The sequence below is a fragment of the Rhea pennata genome, chromosome 5, assembly GCF_028389875.1.
Source record: "Rhea pennata isolate bPtePen1 chromosome 5, bPtePen1.pri, whole genome shotgun sequence".
NCBI classification, from domain to species: Eukaryota; Metazoa; Chordata; class Aves; order Rheiformes; family Rheidae; genus Rhea; species Rhea pennata.
The window spans coordinates 25,022,566-25,044,419 of NC_084667.1; the positions used below are offsets into that span (position 1 = coordinate 25,022,566).

Sequence of the window (21,854 nt, forward strand, 5' to 3'; positions counted from 1 at the left end):
CCATCAAGAGAAAATGTGCAGAAGTGCCTTGAAGGCTGCATTTAAGAGCTGTTCAGATGAACATGACAATTTCCGCTTATCCTTTTGGTTAGGATATGGGCCAAGTTAAACAATGATCCCCATTAGCCATTTATAAAACTGAATCCCTCACAAAAACACATTCTTTTGAGACCTTCAACTTGTCCTTTACTCTGTAAAATATATAATTTTTTTTTTTAACTTCAGGTCAACAGAACGAACAAGAAATACATGTATGTAGTACGTATGTACAAAAAATATTGCATAAAATAGATGGTGCTCCCTGACCACCAGGCATACTCTCCCATTACCATAACAGCTTCTATGGAACAGGGGAGAACAGAAGCTTTGGATCTACTTGTGAATGCAGCTCTTCTTTTTTTGCTTCTTTTCCTGCTTTGACCCAGTGACACGAACTAGGCTACAGGATGTTCCTGGACAGAATACTAATAATTAAAGGACATGCTTTGGTGGTCACTTCTGTTTTCATGAATTCATCTGGCAACATTATCTCTTTATCTTCTACTGCACTCTTAAATGTAAAAGCATAAACTTATTATTACTGAGATATTTCTTTTCATAGAATACTTGGCAAAAAAAAGAAGATAGAGCATGGAGAATTAGAAGAAGTTAGACAGGAAATACTCTGAAGTTCTAAAGCAGGTAAAAGTCTTAAGCTTTGCTGTCAGCTGGTCTTTTCTTTTTCTTTTTTTTTAGATTATCTGTAACTTTAATCATATTCAGTCACAATGTACCTATTCTAAATGCTGTCAGCAAAGGGAAGGTTTACTTCCAGCAACAATCACATTTAATCTTTAACATTACACTCCATTACAATGGATAAATCCTTCAATATTTATCATGTAAGTGCAAACAGATTAATAAGATTAAGAAACTGCACGCCCAGAAACTACTCCTGGATCATCACTTTTTAAACTACTATAGTACAACAGTGCAGAGTCAATACTTACTGCTTGAATTACAAATGGGTAAACTGTACCACACTTTTGAGTCTCAGTCATCTCTTACTCTAACAATGTTTAAAAATCTGTTTTTCTACTGGCGATAATGCTTTACTACATCTACTGTACATTTACTATTGCTGTACTTTAACATGCTGCTTTTTTTAAAATCCACAATTCCCATGAAAGATCATGGGAATTTTGTATAAATAAGAGTGAAGCAATGGAGCTTCCAAAACTAAATATGCCAGATGGCAGAATTTCAAAAGCGAGGCTAGTCACCCTTCATGGGATTTGAAACACCAAGGTACTGTTCAAAACCCCACTCAGACTTCCCTGAAAAAAAAAATAAATAAAATCCAGATTTGGAGAGGGAAATGAATGCAATAACTAGAAAAGCAGTAAGTTTTGGATGGACTACCTACTCCTGTGTAGGTAGAGCAGCTCAGTTGGGAATGTCTTACCCAGATGTAAGAATCTCTTACTTTCATGCTTGGACTATCTAATCCTGGACCTAAATGTGTGAGAGCAAGTGGATACTGATGCTCTCTCATTTTACCTCGTCAAAAGGTGAGTGAGGACTATCGGTGGGCTCAGCAGATCATGATTTGCTGACTGGCACAAGGAGCCATCAGCAAACAACCTCATCTGAGTCATGGAGAAACCAAGGGAAAACCTGATTGCTCTGTGTACTCCACAGGCATGATCTCGGGCACATCACCTTCTCCTGACACTGCTCCTTAAATCTAGAGCTATCTCTAAGCCGTTAACAAAAAACAGTAAGTAAAGCATTAAAGCATGGAGTGTTAAGGCAGATATACGAATACTAGCCTATTTACAAAATCAAGAAGTGGGTCATTCCTAAATTTTTGTGCTGTGGGCTGCAGCTCCATAAAAGACAAACTTAATTTAAGTGGTTCCAGCGCTACTCATTGCAGTCATCACACCTGCTCCATGCAGCCACCTTAGAGACCATCCCGCCACCGTGAAAATGGCTCTGTAGCTTTGTGCTCTGCTGACTTTGTGAAGGAGCCAAGTTAAAAACAAACAAACAAACAAAAATACAACTCCAAAAAACTAAAAAAACCAAACAATTTCAATCCAGATAACAGAAAATTTCAGAGCTATACCAAGCACTGCTTTGGCACAACAGAGAGGAAGGTAACACCTAGGGATGGGTGCAGGATGCACAGCCAGGCCTGCTGTGGAGGAAACTGCGACACGGAGCCACAACCACGGAGCCAAACATGACTCTGTCCACTAACCACTGCTACGACCAGGGAAACCAGCATTATTCATCCTGGACACAGAAGGACAGATCAAACAGGAGGATATTGCTCAAAGTCAGTAGGCTATTTATTGTGATAAGGAGAAACTTGACATACATCAGCCTCCTACATTTCTCCAGTGAGATCCAAAAAAAGAAAAAGAAAGGCATACTGACATTCCAATTTCTGCCCATATGCATTCCTACTTCTGGTGTTTTATCATAAAAAAGTCATACAGCAAACTGTTCTTAAAGCAGTTTTGCAATTCTCTTGCCAAATCGTTAATACAAACTTTCCAAGCTGGACTGTTGTGCTGTATTTCTCAAGCAAATGGTTTATACCATTCAAAAAATACAATTGCATTTTTCCTATTGTAAGAATATGATATCAAAAATAGTGATCTATGCATTTTCCTCTCTGCAACCCAGATTAATTAATCTTTATTAGTTTCTTAACAGTAAGAGCAGAAACAGCAGCTTGAAAAGCAGGCCTTTAAAACTTCAATATTGAAATTTTTTTTTAGTCTTTAGAAATATATTGAGATTTCCTTCAGACATGTTTCCTACAGCTCAAGATCAACTGTCTATGTTTGGGGAACAATTAATGCTTTGGGGCACCTCAACAGTCACGTGCAGTAACTCAGATTATTCTTTTATTATTTGCTTCCTTTCTGCAGTCTAGGTTTGTGTTGAAAATTAGATCCTTTTTCTGTGACCTAAGCTTGTCAAGTATAGCAGGAAAATCCCAAACTAAGGAGATTTTGCATCCGTGACATTTTTCAATTTTGTATGGCACTTCAAACGTAAAGATAACATAGAAGTCTGTAGTTAAAATACAAATGAATTATTTCATTTATCCTGACATTTATCGGCCTGATATTCAAAGCACAGCTTCAAAGACATGATTATAGGAGATCAGTACACTAGCCCTAAATATTTACTTCATTTCTATGCCTCAAATCTTTAATTTTGTTATAAAAAAGGCACAGCCTAGCCTAGCACTTGATTAGATTAACAAAAACTTCAAGAAGCCAGAAGAGACATGCCAAAAGATTATTTGAAGGAACTAGAAGCCAGAAGCCAAGGTAAACATTTGAGAACACACAGTGAACTTGTGAAATAAGTGAATTTGTGAGGTTTTAAAAGTTAGTAACAAAGATGATAATTCAGATGCTTTGAGAAAACATGGACTTCCATCCCATTTTTGCTTGAGCAATGTGTTGCTTAATAATAAAATGACACGTATGTGGTACTTTTAATGTAAATCAACAGAGAGAGGGAAAAGGAATAATGAAAAAAAGAACGAAAAATGTTGTTCCTAGACCTGAAAAATCAGGAACCTGGAGCTTAGCTTTGTCACTGACAACAGTAGCTGGCTTTTGGCGAGCCACTTGCATCTTAAGACCCAACAGGCCTTTAATTCTGGGTGCCTATTTTTATATAGCCAACTTGGAGGGCTTTAGATCTGCTTTTCATATGACCTGAGTCCGCACTTTTCCATGGACTTTCCTTGCAGATGTAATCATGAAGCAAGTCTGAAAGGCAAAGTTGGCGTGTTTCAAGTCTGAGACCCCAGCACATAGAGCACCCAAATTTAGTAACTTCTCCTGACAGAACTGATCTTAACCTCTCTGCTTCAGGTCTTGTCTGCTAACCAGGAAAAAATGCATATCTTCTTTAGAAAAGTGTGATTAGAAGCATGTATTACTTCCACTCTGACTTTAAGAAATCAATCTTTCTGCAAAATGTAGCCAAACTGATGTTTTCTGATGAACAGCATTTCCTTACAATAACTTCTACTAGCTTTACTACAGTAAACACATGCATTTCAGTATGTGGACAATAAAATCAACCCATAAACCATACAATTTATACCACAGACTTATATGAAAAGCAATATATATGCATCAGTACACATCCATTGGGAAGGCTCTGGTTGAACAGCTCATACCAGAACTTAGCTGAGATACAGGAGAATAACTACTTATTAGAATCATGACAACATTTATTCCTCCCAATAATTTTTTATGTTTTCCATTCTCTCCTTGCTCCTCCACCAGCCTGATTCTGATTCTCACACTCCAAATTAGCAACTCGTTATTTCAGCAGCAGTTGGAGTGCTTAAATCACAGCTCTCCATGGAGTGAAGCAGGATTTACATCCCATATGGATATCAGACCACAGCTGAGTATATTCTTATCAAATCTGGCCTGAAATAACACTACCCAAACTTCAGGAGGAGTTGTACGCAAATGCTATCAATATTCTACCAACACAGAGAGAAATGTACTATTATCAGCTTGGTAATTTATGCATATCAATAGTGCTTTCTACACTGGGGCAGATTTAAACACAGAAAGGTACTTAAGTACTTCTACTGCATGGCATTTGGTGCTTTTCCGTGTTTTTTTCTGTGAAATCTTGGCAGATTTCCAGATTCTAACAGGTGACTTCAGGCTGAGACATTTGTGAACATGCAGAAGTCCCTCAGATCAACTTACTTTTCTGTCATTAGGTTCCACGTTTTCACCTTCATAGTCACCCTTTAAAAAAAGAAAATTTGAGTCATCCAGCGAGTCACACCAAGCTGCTACGCATCTTGCATATCCATGTATCCCACTCACTTAATGCATCAAAAACAGAAAAGCAATCTGTAAAATAATGCTGTATTTTAGGAGTTCATTTGTCATAGAACACTTTGTCTTCTGTCATCAAGCACATTAAGAAAGAGGAGTAATGTCTGTCATGGGGGAAAAGGAATGAATAAGTGATAAAGGTGGCCTAAAAATGTCAAGGGAAAGGATGTGGTATTTCTATGGTGTTTGGGGTTCAGCTTAGTCCACTTTAAAGAGAAAAGCCCAGCAGGGAGCTGATCCATATCCAGACTCTCCAAATATTCAGGGCTGATTAGATTTGAGGTTTTAATTTGGAGCTATTTTTAAATTAAATTAAGGAGTAAACTAAGATAATAAATAAGTTACATACATCAGTAGCTCTCTAAAGATGTTAGACAAGCACATGCAGAGGAGTTTATTTAAGTGGTCTGGATTTTCAAATTAAATTGTAGTTTAGGAAAGAGTGCTTGACATTCACAATAAACATCAGGCAGGCAAAGAGCCTGTTCTGATCTCAGTTAGTCTTATAGCTAGTGTAAAAGTTCCAGCATAAAATCAGTGAAAATGAGAAGAGCAGAAAACTAAAAAGACACACTTTGTTTCTGCACTTCTGTACTTCCACATACTGGAGAAACATCTGTAAAATCTGCATCAGGCTCAGTATTCTTTATACACTTTCCCAACCACTACATTAAGGGCAGCATTAATGTGACATCCCCTTGATACCTGTTAAGACCCTGTAAGGGTCTAGCTGAAAGTGCATGTTTTCCAGTCCCTGTCACACCTTGAAATTGGGAATAAAACTTCATCAGCACCCAACTGCTGTCCACCTACCACTCTACTAAGACAGGATGGGGATCCCAAACTCAGGTATGAAGGCCAAAATTCCCTACTTGTCTCTAATCCTCTCAGTCTCAAAGAACATTACAGTTTAACAGATTTTGACATCTTACTCAACTGATCAGGAGGAGATTTCAACACTAACAAGGTCTAGAATAATATCTAGTCTCATAAAAATGTCACTCTGAATTCTAGCTCAGATTTTTTTCCCCAGTGGCAACCAATCACACAGATGCACAGTCATTGATATCTCCCTATTTGCAAGAGAATGCCAGGAAGATTCAGATCAGGAAACTAACCACTGAAATGCCAGAAGTGCCACAGAAATAAATGTATCATAGCAATGATGCCAGAGACCTTGGGAAGGTCAAAAACTAACACAAGCATTTCATTTGCTAAGCCACTAAAGCAACTCTTCCAATATTTTGGTAAAACGTCACTTACGATCATCAAGGGTAGAGCATAGGTGTTAAATTCTTTAAAGCATGCATAGTGATGGAAATAACGAGCAGAAGTTATTGCAGTCATCATAAAAGCAAGCAAAAAATTAGGCTCCTAAACACTAATGTTTGGGATGATGCCATTAGTATGCAAACACATTAAGGATTTCTTGGTGTCAGCTAGTAGACTTGTAAAATATACTCCAAGATCACTTACATCATGCAAAGGATATGCAGCACTGTAAACTCCATTGGCAAGCAGGCTGGTGATCCCTTTAAAAATAAAGACATATGAGTTGCTCACAATTTTGAGGTCAGATAGTCTCACTTTATCCTCCTTCTTTACGATTTCCCTCAAAATAACAGTCATTTGGTCAGATAACGATTTTTCTGCCATCTCATTCCTCTCCATGTAGTTTCATTTTTAATCATATACGTTATTAAACATGACTCATTTTATGAAATGGAAAACTGCAGAGAGCAAGAGGAAGTCATATATATTTGAGAATCAAGAATTAGAAGACAATGACTTGGAATTAGTCATTATAATAAATTACATTTTCTGAAAAGTCAGTTTGATTTAAGGGCAAGCCTGCAGATTTGAAAGTGTGTAGCAGAAGGCTCGATCATAAGAAGAATATGGCTGGAATTGATGGCATAAGGGAACACACATACAAACTCATCATACACACAAAGTTTTGAATTAAGATTTCAGATTGGTTAGAGAAATTGTAGGGAAAGCCTTTGCAAAGACCTTGGTGTAATACTTACCATATTTACCACATTTTCGTCTTTTATTTAAAAGTGTAGTTTCCTTCTTTCTTCCCTCTCCTTTCCCTGTTTACACATCCGTTTATTAGTTACATGCATGAGCCTGAAAGCAGTAAATGCTTCATCTACAAAAGGTATGTGGCATTGGGACTCTGTGGAGTTCTGCCTCCTCAGGTCTGGTATCACTCCTTATCCTTCACAGTAGAGTAAGGGAAGCAAAGGTGGACCAGGAGAAGTCGTGTGTCCAGCTGGGAGAGCATAACGCATGAGGGGCACTTAGAAATCTCAGTCTGCTGCAGAAACCCCTCAGGTTGCTGCACTGGACCTAGACCTTGGAGCTGTGGCACGCAACTTTTCTAATAATGTTCTGTCAGAGCCACCGGCACTAATGCAGCTATTGCCAATTACGGAGCATCACCCGCATCTCGAGGTTCTGCGTTATCTATGAAGATATCTTTGGTGATTCTGCCTGCCAGCCTTGGGTACTGAATCTGGACTATTTCAGGCTGGTTAGTGCAAAGTCAAGTAGTTTTACTTGAGCAAAGCTAACCTGACTAACAACAATTAAAAAAAAAAAAATCTGGCCACTGGCACTGTGGAGCATTTAAAGAAAACAAAAGCAATGTGCTATGGTGGGCTTCATGTTGCTTACCAGCTTATTACTAACAACAGGGTGGGACTAGATTTGAAAGAACAGTGAGTATGAACCAGGAAACAGGTCACTGTAGGTTCAGAAGACATTTTGGCTATTCCTGTAGGGGAGATTTTTCAAATATGCTAATATTTTCAAGATACTAAGTCCCTGCTGATGGAATTGCTCCAGCAATGCTCTGAATCTTGCAGTATCATTATTTCTGAAAGTCCTACTTAAGATTATACAGTAGTACTAGGAGTTATCTGCAAGTGTTTCCACACACCTGACAGAACCAACTGCTGAGCAGATAAATTATTTTTCTAGGGCTGTGCTACCAAAGAGCTACATAATATCCTTCTACATATCAGTCTTAAAAGATTAAGACATATTCGCATTTTCACAAATTTGCAAACTAAGTAACAAAGACTGTAGTGTTCATGGTGCAGCTGCTCTTTTCCTGCTGTACAGAAGTGCTGCAGCATTATCTGTGTTTGCTCAAATCTGTTTGAAACAATCTTTGCTGGGTTGTAACCCAGCGTTCCATCGCTGGAACACAAAGGACCCGATTGAGTTATGCTGACTATACCCATGGACATTCTGGCCTAATGACATTTTTATTAAGTATACTGTGTGACCTTGCCAGTCTGGAAGAAGAATGATCCAGGAATCCTAACACTTTACCTTCCTTTAGTCTTTGCCCTATTCAGCAGACCCGTTTCCCATTTCTGGACCAAAAAAAAAAAAAAAAAAAAAAAAAAAAAAAAAAAAAAAGTAAGTAACCAACTCCAAGGCAGGAATTCAAATTGAGCTCTATGACTTTCCCTTTTCAAGGCTGCAAATATGTAATTTGCAATGAAAATGATCCAGCATCAAACTCAAAACAGGGTCCTGAAAGTCACAAATGAATTTGGATTTCCCATGCTACAGGAAACAGCACTTCTGTTAATACTGGCTGAACACCAAGTAAATTTAGTGTATATAAGGGCTCAACAATTGTACATTGTACGTTGTTACTTCAACAGAAAAGTCAAAGCATGGAAATCATTTCTGGCGTAATTATTCTTCTGTTATTTGATGGATTTCTAAGCAGCTTATGGGTCAATATTGAACAGAACTACCTGTAATTCAAGTTTTCATTGTTTTATTTAACTGTTTGTAGGCAAATACACACTTTAACAGATCCCAAGTTATCAAATATTTTCTCTCACATTCATGCATTTTTCTCGTCCACATTGGTTCCTATTGGTTGTCTGTCATTAAGAGTGGACACGAGGAAATTCAGCCTTCCATCTTATTTAATTTGTACTCCTATTAACTATCTGTTAACTTCTGTGGCACAACCAAATATATACCTATAACTCATAACATGTTTTAAAATCAACTGTAGATTGAACTGTAAATTCCTGTTTGCCCTTATTATGAACTTAGTTGTTAGAACTCAAGCCCTAAGGCTGAAATCCTGCAACCCTGGGTCACAGCAGTACAAACTTCACATCCACTGACCTTCAAACTGTTGTTTTGAGACCAATCAAATTTCCGTGACACCTCAGTCCCTGGCTCTTCTACTGGGTTAGTCACAGTTCCACATATAATGGTGTTTCAGATAGTCACCTATTAAGACTCCTTCACTCAAGGATGATGGAAAAAAACATCTTGTGATTAAAATTTTAGGACACTACTGAAGGGACTGGACCCACCTATATGCTTTCATTGCAAATACTGAAACCCATGGTGATGCTCTCATCCATCCACGGAAATCAGTGAGTGTAAAACCAAACCAATGTAAAGTACATTATTGGCTTCCTAAGGCATATCGTAGTGTTTTATATTATCATCCAGTCCTGCTGTAAAGCACCTACTTAACATCTGCAGGGCCTATGATCAGTTAGCATTTGCTTTAGAGTTGAATCTGTATTCACATTTGAAAGAAATTCCAATTAGCCACATTAATTAGATTAAATTTCTAAATAAAACAATTATATTCATACACATCAAATCAGAGAGCACAGGAAAATCCTAAACTCCACAACCAATTACAACTTGTAATTATTTTCAATACCTGAAACGATATCCGTCTTAAACCTAAATGAAGTTCCTTACCCATGCTATATTTTGCTTTGGTACATGTCGTTCTTTTCAATATTTCATAAACCTACACAAACAAAACAAGAGAAATGAAAGGGTTACTTCAGAAAGATACTGCTTTTCACTGGCAGTATCTATGTACAGCCAAACCAAGATGTTAATGAAGTCATCACTCTTTATTAAAAGTCATGGCATTCAGGATAGCAGAGTTTAAAGATTTCTATGCATAAACCTTTCTCTCTTGTACAGTATTAACTAAATAGACAGTTACCAAGATATCTGGTTGTCATTTGGCTGATAGAAACAGGGTTACGTTTGCCCACTCAATTAACAGAAATGCTATTTCACTCCTGTTCGAGAAGACACCGATCAGAGCCCAGAATCCCGTTCCCAGCAGGATCCGGCGCTCGGCCGTAAGCGGTGTACTGGGCTTGCCTCTGATGGGGCAAGTTGGCTTCGCTCCGCTAACTTCAACAGAGCTAAACACATCTCTCTGCCAGTGGTCGGGGCCCATAATGTTTATGCACATCTCTGAGTATGCAGCAGAAACTGGACTAAATAAAACAAGCTGACCTTAAAATCTCTTAGTTTGCATGATCTTGGTGGCAACACAGATGTGTTTATCTTACGATTTATTTTGTTTATTGTCAAATAACCTTTGCACATTTTATCACACCGCCTGAGTGGTTAAACTTTCACCCCGCGCTGCTCTGCTGAAGAGACGGGCTCTCAGGCAACGCCGCCCGCGCCAGCCCGGGGCCGCGGCGGGAGCCGAAGGAAACCGGAGGTATTCAGCGTGAGCAGAAGCACAGCCTGCCCTTTGCCTCCTCTGTCCGGAGGCTCGCTGAGCTTGGCAGGCTCATTAACCCGTGCGCTCACTCGGCCTGGCTCATCCAGAACATCCGCCACTTTGGGCCAGGCGGCAAGGAACGGAGGAGAGACGCCCCTCGCCTTTCCAGCCGGGAGGCAGCTCAGGCCGGGCCGGCGGCGCAGGCGAGGCGGCCAGAGCCTGCCGGGCAATCCCCACGGTTCCTACCCCTCACGGCTTGCCTCCTGTTATCTTTTACCTTGAGCGAGTTAAAAGGCTGTCACAGAGGTATCTTCAGTTATATAATGTATTTTTTTTCCCCCTCTTAATAAGTAAAAGGTCTTTGGCTTAGCTTCTATTCAACAGACTCACAGGGAGTGACTAGATTCCTGTTGGTTTTGCAGTAGGCAGAACGGTCAATATTTGCATTGTGGTTTAAAAATACGTATCAGAAAGGCAGGAGAAAACTTTAAGAAGCAGGAATAGAAAGAAAAATGCATGCAGAATAAAGTTTTACTGAGAAACACTCCATGTGCCTTTTAGTACTAGGTGACCTACAGGGATTGCCAATAAAGCAACAAACTAGCTATTATTGTTAGGTGTCAGTGTTCCTTCAGTGGTCAAAAATAAAAATAAAATAAAAACTCCCTCATCTCCCTCCTGCTCTCTGCTTCTAGCTCCAATGTTTCTGCCCCATGTTAGTTAACCGGTTTCTGCCACCGGTTAGTCTAGGAGGCTCATCTTTTTGTCCTTTGGTGCCGTTTTGTTTTGCTGCCTTTCTCAGCCAGCCTGTTCTTGTGCATTTTAGCTCTCCACTTTCTCCCTTAAGTTTCTTATCAGTACATACTCCTTCAAGTTTTTTACACTATATTTCTAGGTGTGTAAGAGAAAGTCTACAAATAAAAGCTACTTTTTCAATCTCAAATGAAATGTTTTATTGCAAATGAATCAATTCAATGTTTGTTGTCTTCCTTCCATTTCTGTGCTGCTGAATCTGTCTGCCTTGGTCAAATTCACCTACCAATGACAGTCTGCATTCAAGCCAAACGCTGCACTTCAGACTACAGGGGAACTGCCCCACGGTGGCCTGCACGCTGGAGCTTCAGAGAAGGAAAAAGCCAGAAATCTTACAGCCCTTACCACTGAAGCAATAAGAGCCAGCCATAATGTGATATAAGTCTTTGGTCTTGGTCTTTCCAAAACCACTTAGCATCTGAGAAAATAAAGTTAAATCATAAGACAATAGCACGCTCACGGTCACCTTCCTCTGCACCGATCAGCAGCAGAGGAACGGGGCAAAGGGCCCCTATTTCACTTTGTAATAGCGTTGCAGCCCTCGGCATAACCCCTTCCAACTCCCCTGGATGTCACATGAGCTTTCTTACAATTACTCCCTCAGAGACTATAGCAGGGACTCACCCTTATCTCCCATTCTATTTTGTGTGCTGTAAGTCATAAGAAAGCGCTCAAATGCAGGAATGGCTCCGCCAAGTCTCAGTACCAGGCATGTGTGCATCATACTAGCTAATGTAATACAACCTAACAGATATATAAATAGTTAATCAGAACAAGCTGCAGTTTTCCGACCTTGTGTTTGCTTAATGTAAATTTTGATGTTAACACAAATCGCAAATATACTAACAACATTCTCTAACTCAAACTGGCTTTAAAATTATAAATATTAGTCTCTATTAATACCTGGCTGTTTCATTGAACTTTTTGTTGGGAGGTTTTGGAACACCTTATAAAAACAGCAACGTATAGTTGCAAAAGACTAACCAAGACACAGAGGTCTACAGTTGCTTTTCCAGTTAGCTACTGGCAGAAACAGCAGTAGAATCTAAATCTATTAATTTCTAGTGATATTTCTATTAGAAAACTATGTCCCAGGTTACCTCTGAAGTAGAAAGAGGATCCAAATTATTTTACAAAAGGTGGCAACTTGTTTGTATCAAACACCATTCGTCATATAAGCCAGAGCTGGAAATGCTTTCTTGGCATTTAAATAATTGATGTCATAGACAATTCCTGGCATTTAGTAAAGACAGACAAACTTGTAATGGGCATGTACTAAAGCTGGCAAAGGGGCTTTTAACACCATGATTAAGAACCAACTCCCATAAATTATTTATATACAGTACTTACTATAGTGCTTCTAGTTTTGCTGTCAAAGAAGGAATCTCTGTCAGACAAATCAAATCTGTTGAAAGATTAGAAGGAAGCTCATTAGGTTAAAAAAAATGCCAGCAATTTCCTGCTCTTGTTGACCTCTTCAATATTTTCCCTCACTGTTACCATTGAAGAATACCTTGTAGAAACCTCACGAAAAAGAAAGTCCATCCCAACACTCATATTTTAAAGAAGTCACTTATCTGGTTCACTAGTTTCATATATTCAGTATTTTCTGTAAAAAATAGGCTGTTGATGCTCATTTAAGCTGAACTCCTGCCACTGCTGGCCTACAATTTCTCATAACCTCATCACCCAGGCTGCACTTCAGCCCCGTGAAGCTGGTCCATCCTCCCTCACTCAGCAAATACACAGGGGGCCACACCAAAAGCAGCCAGCGCTGTAAGGCATGTCCTAGCCTAAGCTAATAAATATCATTTGGGCTTTCTCTGAGTCATCAGGCTAGTTTTCTGTAGGAACATGTCATATGCAAGAAACATGCAGATTCATTTCCTGCCAGTCTAAGAATATGTGAAATGTCACATGCATTGACTGGCCCCTCTAACATGTATCTAATACACAACTCCATTAGTGTTCTGTGTCCCTTTATTATTATTATTATTTTTAAAAAAAAGAACATACGTACAGTGAAGAAATCCTGCCTTAGGACTGTTATTTGTTCCAGCTGGCACATACATAAACACGGTCTTCAAAGCTTCTCCTCTGGGATGCTATCCAAAGAAGAGCAGCAGCAAAGCAATCCAAGGCAGGCAAAACTTTGGTCGGGCCTCGCCTTCAGATTCTGTCTTACACCCACATTTACAGCTATTCTATTGATCTGAGCATTGAAGTCGATGACAAAGCTATCTCTGACTTCATACCACATACAAAGAGAAGGCCTGGCTTGTGGTGTACGTTGGAGCGAGTGCTCGCACAAGATGAATGAGATACTTCTTCAATCTATCAACCTGTACCTCTGCCTACAAGTTTTACTGCTAAATTTATTTTACATTAAAGACAACCACAATAAACCACATCATGTTATTAATTCTGTCCTGCAGCCTAGAAGTATTTCTGTATCCTTATATAGGTATGTAATATATACCAGACCGTAATGGTGACTAAAAGGCACACAGATTTCAAAGCCTCATTCTTCACCAGTGAACTAAAAAAAATTATTGCAAAATGGAAGAAATGTTCTTTATAGTAATCATTAACAAAGTGTTGGCTTTCATTTTTATTTCACCTATTCATGCCTCAGTTGATATCAGAAAGGCTAGGACCTGTTGACATGAATATTTACACAAAGCTTTCACTTACAAGTGCTGTTTCTCTCTGGAGAACGGGTAGGAGAGGCGTTTCACTGTCTGTGGTTTGTGTTCTGCTACTTTTGGTTGGATGGGTTCTGTTATTTTTTGAATTACAGAATTAATCTTTTTCAGAAGACCGTGGGTCTGGTTGATCTCATACATCTGAGTGTGTAAAAACAAACAGAAAAAACAGTAAAACTTTAGTGCTTGCAAGTTATCCATAAGAGAGACTGAGCTGTAAGGAATAAAACATCAATTAAATAAATACAACAAAGTAATGAGAAGTGTAGCTTACCTTTTTGAAGACATTCAGAAACACAAAGATGGATTGAAAAAGTCAAACTGAGGCAAACACAAGAAGTCTATTTATTCTCTCGGAGCCAAGGCACAGCCTTTGCTCGCTTCCAACTAATTAGCCCGGGGTGCTGCACAGAGGCAAACTGCATGTGCTCCTGAGACACCGGCTCCTCTAGCATTTAGTATTTTCTGGGACAAAGGGAGGAAGGACTTACAGAAACACCCCACGCAGACCAAGAGAAGTGGTCTTGGTACGATACGCCTCTCTGGTGTATCGGGGGCTCTCCGGTGAATACTGCATAGGTTTCAGGAGTTTTACCTCTTAAAGGTAAAAATTAATGACTCGTATTATGGTTCCCCAAAGGAACGATAATATCTTGCATATCCTTCAGAAGACACCAAGTCTACTGCAGTTCTGCAGGGCTAAGGCAAGTACCAAAGACATGGGAACTGTGACAGCAGGTTGCAGAAGATTTTGAGCCTCACAGTCTGAGTGACAAAAATCTACCTGCAGCCTGCAGCAGGACTCCCACTGCGGGGAAATAACTCGATGAAAGGCTTTAGGCCTGCGCTGGCTCGTGGGCACACCACTAGGCTCACATCGTGCTTCTCCAGGGCTGTGCCCAAAGGACCAGTGGCCTCTTTGGCAAATGGACAAAATTTCCACCCTAACTTCTCTTCTGTGGCAAAGCAGCTTTAACTACATGAGAACAACAGGCCTTTTTGATTTACTTTAATTAGGCTTCTGATCAGAATTGGTGATAAGTGATGTAATAATGCACATTAATATAAAATCCAAACCAAAAGCATAGTTTTAGTTTTGTAATAAGTGACATGGGCTTTGAGACTGTCTCTTGTTCCATTACAGACTTCTCTGCAGTCTGGGACATGCACTTAGTATGTCATTAAATATTAATCCATCTCTAAGCTATGCTCACTGGACAGGTAGCTATCTATCACAGATGACTGAGAATTTAGCCGCTGATGAAAATATACTGCAGTTTCTTTAATGATATTTCAAATATTCTGAAAGGTAATTTATTTTGTGGTAGCACAGTCCTAACTCCTGCAAACATGACTAATGATGTACATCAACAGTTCCCTAAACCCAGTGCACACAGAGTATTACTCTTGCATTCACTTTCAGAGGTCCAGCCTTATGGTTGAGAAAAATATTCACCAAAATGCACACAATAAAACTCATGAAGGACCGTACAAGATCATTTTATCATATACAGACACTGCAAGAGCCAAGAGTTCCCCAAATCTATTCCTCCCTCTAGTTATTTTTTCTGCTGAGCTAATTTAGTGACTCCACCTCATTTTCTCATTAAATACAAGAGGAATACTGACCTTCTTGCCAGATCGTCTGTGAAGATCAGTTAACTATTTTAAAAATGCTTGTGGGAAGAGAAGTCTGCATTTGTTAGGTGTACAAAGATAAGTGTACATTTGAACTGTGCTTTCCAGAGGGGAGGAAAGGAGAAAAAAAAAATTAAAAACTAGCACTCACCTTTTTTGTGGGCATCTTGAGCTTAAGAAATTCTGCCTCTCGACACAACACATTCCACGGTGCATGTATTTTTACAAATCCAACCCCAAGGATTTTAGTCTTAAAAAAAGGAAGAGAAAAGGTGACAATGCTACTACTAAGAGAAAACTAAATATTTTTCTCCCCATTGTGTTACATCCATATGTAATGAACAAAGGGTCTATGGCAGACAACGCTATCAATCTCATTTGTTTGAAACAACTACAATTTCTAGCAACAGGACAATCACTGGACACCTCACTTTGCTGAGTCGCTACAAAATGCTCCCATCACAAATACCATCGTCTTCCAAGACAATTATCACAAGATTAAACAGAGACAATAAAAACTGTTTGGGAAACAGACTAATGTCTATGGACACAAATATAGACTTAGCCAGTTAAATCTGAATCACAGGCTTACAGCCAAGTGCCATGATTTCTTGAGTGCTTTGTAATTAATGGAGTTGAGAAAGTCCCTACTGCCTAAATTGCCCATATCTCAAAGGATCCTAACTGCAGTAAAAAAGAAAAGGCGCTTCCTATGCAGATGGGAATATCTATGTTAAAACACTATGCATTTTAAATGGGAAAATTAGTAGGAAGAATTTTAAAATAATAATTATAATAGTATGCTTGGTTCCTATGCCTTATCTGAGCTCTTCTCCAGAAGCATGAGTCTGGGGTTTTGCTTCCGGTGCTCTCCAATACACCTGTACTTGTTTGCCAGTCTTGTGCGACTAACCATTTCAAAGACACTGGACAAATGATATCAAACTAGCAAGCAAACATTCAGCAAACAGAAGAGTAAGAAGCTTTAATGGAACTTTCTAATTATGCTGTCCTACAAATTCAGGCAGTTTTAATAACTGGTTTTCAGACACCAATATTCTGCACCTTCTTTCTAGAAATCCATTGCTCAGAGGCCATAAATAGATGTCAGCACTCAAACATGGCAACAATTCAAAACATTTTTGAATTTACTTCACCAAAGTGAGTTTAAGTGACTTAGTAAACATCATCTGTTTAAGAAACAGTTGCTCTTTTCGCAATGACTAAGGCCTCCAATGCAATTTCAGGGCATGCCTTCCAAGCTCAACTGATCGTAGGCTTTTTCCCTATGCTGATATGCTGGACTTGGAAGCTGATGCAAATCCCCAGACTTTGAACTCCATACATTTCTGAACTGTTTTGATATCTTGTACTGAAAGGACAGTGTTCCCTAGGACAGGTGTTTATGGTGTCCTGGCATGAACTCAGGAGCCTTTTGCATCATTTGAAGTCTTATTACTTGTCACAAGTGGGGACGTCCCATCTTGTAAATATTTTTAGATCTCTGGAAATCCCGTGTCATGTCATAATCTACCGCAACAATTTCCAATTTGACAGAAAGCAGTTCTTATTTACACCTGGGGACAAGAAGTACAAGTCTTTTACAATGTACCATTGGCTTTATCTGTAATTTGTGAATCACAGGTAACAGATACGCTTTTTTTTTTTTTTTTAATACTCTGATCACAAATCTAGATGTTTAACCTCAACTTGTAGATCCTGTTTAATAAAACTAACAAAAATGCTTACCCTCTCTCACAATAATTCCAGGCATATCAGTTGGATCAGTTCAGTGTAATAGCTTCTTTTGAAATTAATACTGCTGTGGCTATTTCTACTAATCGCACACTGGCAGTACTTCACACACATCTTTTTTTTTTTTTACAGTCTAATGATCTTTTAATAGAATACTTTGTTTTGGGGGTTCAGGTGAAAGGAGTTATATTCTGTATTGCTGGTGTCTAAGAACGGAGGGAAAAATTGTAACACAGACACACGCACTTGAACTAAAGCATTTACTAAAACGTCCCGAACAGGTTTCATTCTTTGGAAGGCTATACTGAAGTATAAAAGTTTCAGTGTCTTTATCAATTTTATTTTTATTTATTTTTATTTTTTTTAGCAGAACTAGAATTACTGGTGGACTCAAACCACAGCATACTGCAAACTAACCAAACTTAGATTAGCTTTTAGAGCAATTTAAGTCTCACTTCTAGATACAGTAACATGTCAACAACCTGTGTTGCAATAATGGATATGCCACAACCTGCCACAGTCAAGCAGATTGCCAGGAAAAACCTCACCTCTCTGGGGCATTACCAACACTGGGCCTATTCCTGTGAAGCGAATTTCATCAGTGGGCAAGGACAACACTGCAAGACTGAAAGCAAATCCCGGCAGTGTTGAGCCCATGCAACTTCTGTTAGAGTCAGGTTCACAGGACCTGCTCAGCATCTCCCAGGATTTGGCCATCAGTTATCTCCCCTATCTTTAACCATTGGAAATGGCTCATTACATCCTCATCTCGTTCCAGTTCCAGACCAGCCTCCATGAGGTTTCCTTCGTACTCCTCCCGGCGAAACCTCTTGTCATCCTCATGGTAGTCCACGTGAGGCTCATTTTCCACCATCTCCAGGTGCACTCCCTTCCCAGGAAGCGGCTGATCCTGCTTGGTGCTTCGGGCACTTGAATCATTGTGATGAATTCGCCTGGCGAGCGTCTTCCCTGCCGAGGACTTCTTGTAATGATAAACTAGGATGTAATCCACTTTTCTCTTGCCATCTCTAAAGTAGAGTCCATATTTGCAGTCTGCATCTGGATTTCTGGATAGGGAATTTAACAACTAGAAGCCAGGGAATGCATGGACAGAAAGAGAGGGGAGAAGAGCAATTAGTGCATGTGTTGATGGACATCAAACAAACCATGCATTTCTATTAAGTACCCTTTCTTTCCATGAACACACAATGACCCATCTGCAAACAGCAAACATACAGGAGCAGCCTCCATGGGCTCAAAACAATTTTGCAAGTTAACACCTGCTATTTTGCTGATTAGTCACCTGGGATTTTATTGGCTAGAAATAAATAGATAGAATGACTGGGATTTAATCTAATTACCAGCACACTGGCTCATAAGTCAGCTACTTGGTGGATTTGGTTTTCTCCTTTGTGAGTTAATCACCACCAAGATCATCTGTCCTTTTCGACTCCTAACATCTGTGTTTCAATTCTGACAAATAGATTAATATCATGTGCAAGCATTTCTCACTTCTCTTATCTATAGCTGCAAGTTCATATCATCTGAGAAAGAGATCATCTTAGATGCAGACTGAAGGGAGCCAGCTGGTCATGAAGCACAGCCAAAAACACAAATGGGCTGTAGTCAGGGAAGGGAATTCATTGCTTACTGAGTTCATCACTTTACTCCCCTCTTATAAAACCCAATCTCTTTGCAATCTGATGATGGCAAAGGCTTTATTCCAGTCTTGATTTTTGCTGTGCAAGTTTGCTCTGCAGTCTTGCAAGAAACCTAAGGCTTAAAACACAACTCCACTTTCAAGCATTTATCTGAAATCTACACAAGACAACTGTAAAAACATACAAAAATACCAACAAATACTGGTTCCTGCCTTCAATAACACTTTTCATTCATAATCCTTAATTCTATGCTTGAAGATGTACTGACCATTTTTAGAGTGCAAATTGACTACTAACTTGCATTTGTTTTTACACTAAATACTTATCGCAGCAGTGACCTCTCAGAGATCACAGACATTATCTGGCTTTTAATTTCACAGAAGAATTTTAAGCCTCTATACACGCTTAAGGCCTAAAAGGACTCTGGCTCCAAATAATAGCAATTAGCTACCAGTTGTAAATCATACTGGTCAAAATCAATTTGGGATGCATAAACCTTCTGCTCATTTTGAAACTACAGCTGTGAACGCAGGTTATTTACAAACAGCTGTCACTGTCAAATTTTTAAAATCCAGATGAAAAGAGCAACCTATGATCTTACCGTGCAGCATATCAGACCCAACACGCCTGAAGCTTAGTCAAAACAGCACCAGAGCTTATAAAAATAATACGAAAAGGTGATCTCTGATAAATGAGAAGTCATATTTTTCCAAAGTAACAGCTGCTGTGCCCTCTCCACCCGATTCCTCAAAAGCGCGTCCCATACGCTTCAGTCCACACGAGTCTCGGTGCCAGTGGGCAGGTCCCACTTGCAGTGCTGCAATATCAACCTAATGTTACAAAAACCTGACAGCCTTCTCTAATGCTGTTATGAGGAGGACATGTCCCAACCACCACAACTGTAAATCAACACCTTTACAGGACAGTCTATTCTGCTATTTTGCTGAATATATATGGTTGAGCTTCCAGCGATTTTCACTCGGGTTACATTCACTTCAGACAACAAATTCCACTGGGTTTTTCTTCAAGCAACAAATCCTATCTTTCTCAGTTTGAAAAGAGAGGTGATGGACACTAAAGAAGAAACGAGACCAACGCAATCAGGTGAGAGCGTAAGGATATCACAGTTCAAGGGCAGGTGCCATTTACTCATTGGAGGGATGACACCTTTGCTCTGGAAAGCACAGTAAATGCTATTCCATTGCCTGACTCCAGCTGAGGGGAGAAGCTGCAGCAGCACAAGGATTGCTCTGCTGTGCAAAATGGTCCCAGGCGTGACGGGGGGCAACCAGTCCAAGATGCAGGTTAGCAGGCAGCTCAAGAGCAGCGGCTGCCATGGCAGGGACACCTGAGCATCTGTTGCTCCTGAAGCCTGATCTGACACATCTGCCTGGTGCCAGCGGGACTCTAGGTCCCACCTCCTCGGTCCCTGTTGGCCCCCGGATCTCACCTTTATCCTGTACTTGCCTTCAGTATCCCTTGCTCTTTTTTCTTCAGGATCTTGGCTCTCTTTTCCATTTAACTTTATTTCAAGTATATAGATACATAATAAAATCATGGGACAAATGACAGCATTTGCTGCCACCACAGCGTTCAGTCTTTACACCATCACCTCTTTCCTGTGTTCCACATCTATCTTATTTATCCATGAAAACACCACATTCAAGGCAGACAAACATGCATACAAGGCACAGACTTTTTGTGTTTCTATTGCATCCAGACCTTCCAAGTTAATTCTTATGCATTACTACAATAAAAGATGATATTAATATTTATTACTCTGCTTCATATTGAACAGCAAGAACCTGTGAATTCAGAAATATTTTTAAAGCAGGTTTACAGCCTTCCTGTGGCAGGCAACTCAGCTGCACAATTTTTTATAGAAACAAAATATTAGGAAACAGAAACTTAACTGGATTTTCAGGCTATAAAGCTTCTTCAAAATGAATAGTAGCTGTAAACAAGATATGGGAACACAGGGATTTTTAAGATAACTAACTCCATTTATTTAAAAAGACATGTTGATCTTATTAATTAAACATCAATTTCTGAAAAACTAGGCTCAACTGATAGATGTTCTGGTAAAGGCAGGAAGATAAAACAGGTAAACAAGTCAGACCCCAAGCACTTCCTATCCTCACTGGCCTGCCTTCAGGAGGGACAGTCAGCACCAGTTAGTAAGTCTATTCTGGAGAGTAATAAATCACAGAAGCAGACAGGATTGAAGATGGCTCTTGAAGATTACAGCAGTAAGTTTGCCAGATGTTTACAATTGTTCAGGGAGATCAGGAGAGATCGGTACATTCTGGCCACAACTTTTCTTGTCCTGGAGCACTCTTTTGGAGGCTGAAAAAAGCAGCATTGAAAGTTTTTAGTTGCTTGGTTTCTTTGAGCCACTATCACCAGGAAGGGGGTAGGTTACACTCCAGAGTCTGAATGAGGGTCTTTGCAGTTCTTTGAACTTTCCTGTTGAAAAGCTGACCCTCAAAGGGATTCTCTGAGTACTCAGGAGAGACAATTTAGGGAACTGTGGATACCAAAGACATAGTCTCAGTAAGTCTATTAATATATGAGAATAGCTACATCCCACAGCTAGAGAAGTACAGATGAAGAGTCCAAATCAGGCTATCAGTCCTGTTTTAAATGAATAATGGTGAGTTTTTTTTTTTTTTTTTTTTTTTTTTTTTTTTTTGAGGATGTGGTATTAATGCTGAAAGGTACTCACCAGCCACATCCTTTCTTACAGTGCTGTTGCACTGAAATATATAGCGATGCATTGATTTAGACCATGTAAGGCCCCTGTCTCTCTGATTGCAAATGAAAGACACAGAAAGGACATTTTAGTTTTAAAATAGGAAGA

At 39.5% G+C, this 21,854-nt stretch overlaps 1 protein-coding gene across 2 annotated transcripts in view; it reads right to left on the reverse strand.

The window, feature by feature from the left end:
- ANO1 (anoctamin 1) overlaps window positions 1-21,854 on the reverse strand; it is a 90,201-nt gene that overhangs the window by 29,803 nt on the left and 38,544 nt on the right. For both annotated transcript variants that reach the window (XM_062577129.1, XM_062577130.1), the window contains exons 3-9: window positions 18,094-18,420; window positions 15,730-15,828; window positions 13,930-14,081; window positions 12,586-12,640; window positions 9,648-9,699; window positions 6,360-6,415; window positions 4,749-4,790 (exon numbers count right to left, since the gene is read on the reverse strand). In XM_062577129.1, coding sequence (XP_062433113.1) covers window positions 4,749-4,790; window positions 6,360-6,415; window positions 9,648-9,699; window positions 12,586-12,640; window positions 13,930-14,081; window positions 15,730-15,828; window positions 18,094-18,420 — 783 coding nt within the window. The remainder of the gene's footprint in view (window positions 1-4,748; window positions 4,791-6,359; window positions 6,416-9,647; window positions 9,700-12,585; window positions 12,641-13,929; window positions 14,082-15,729; window positions 15,829-18,093; window positions 18,421-21,854) is intronic.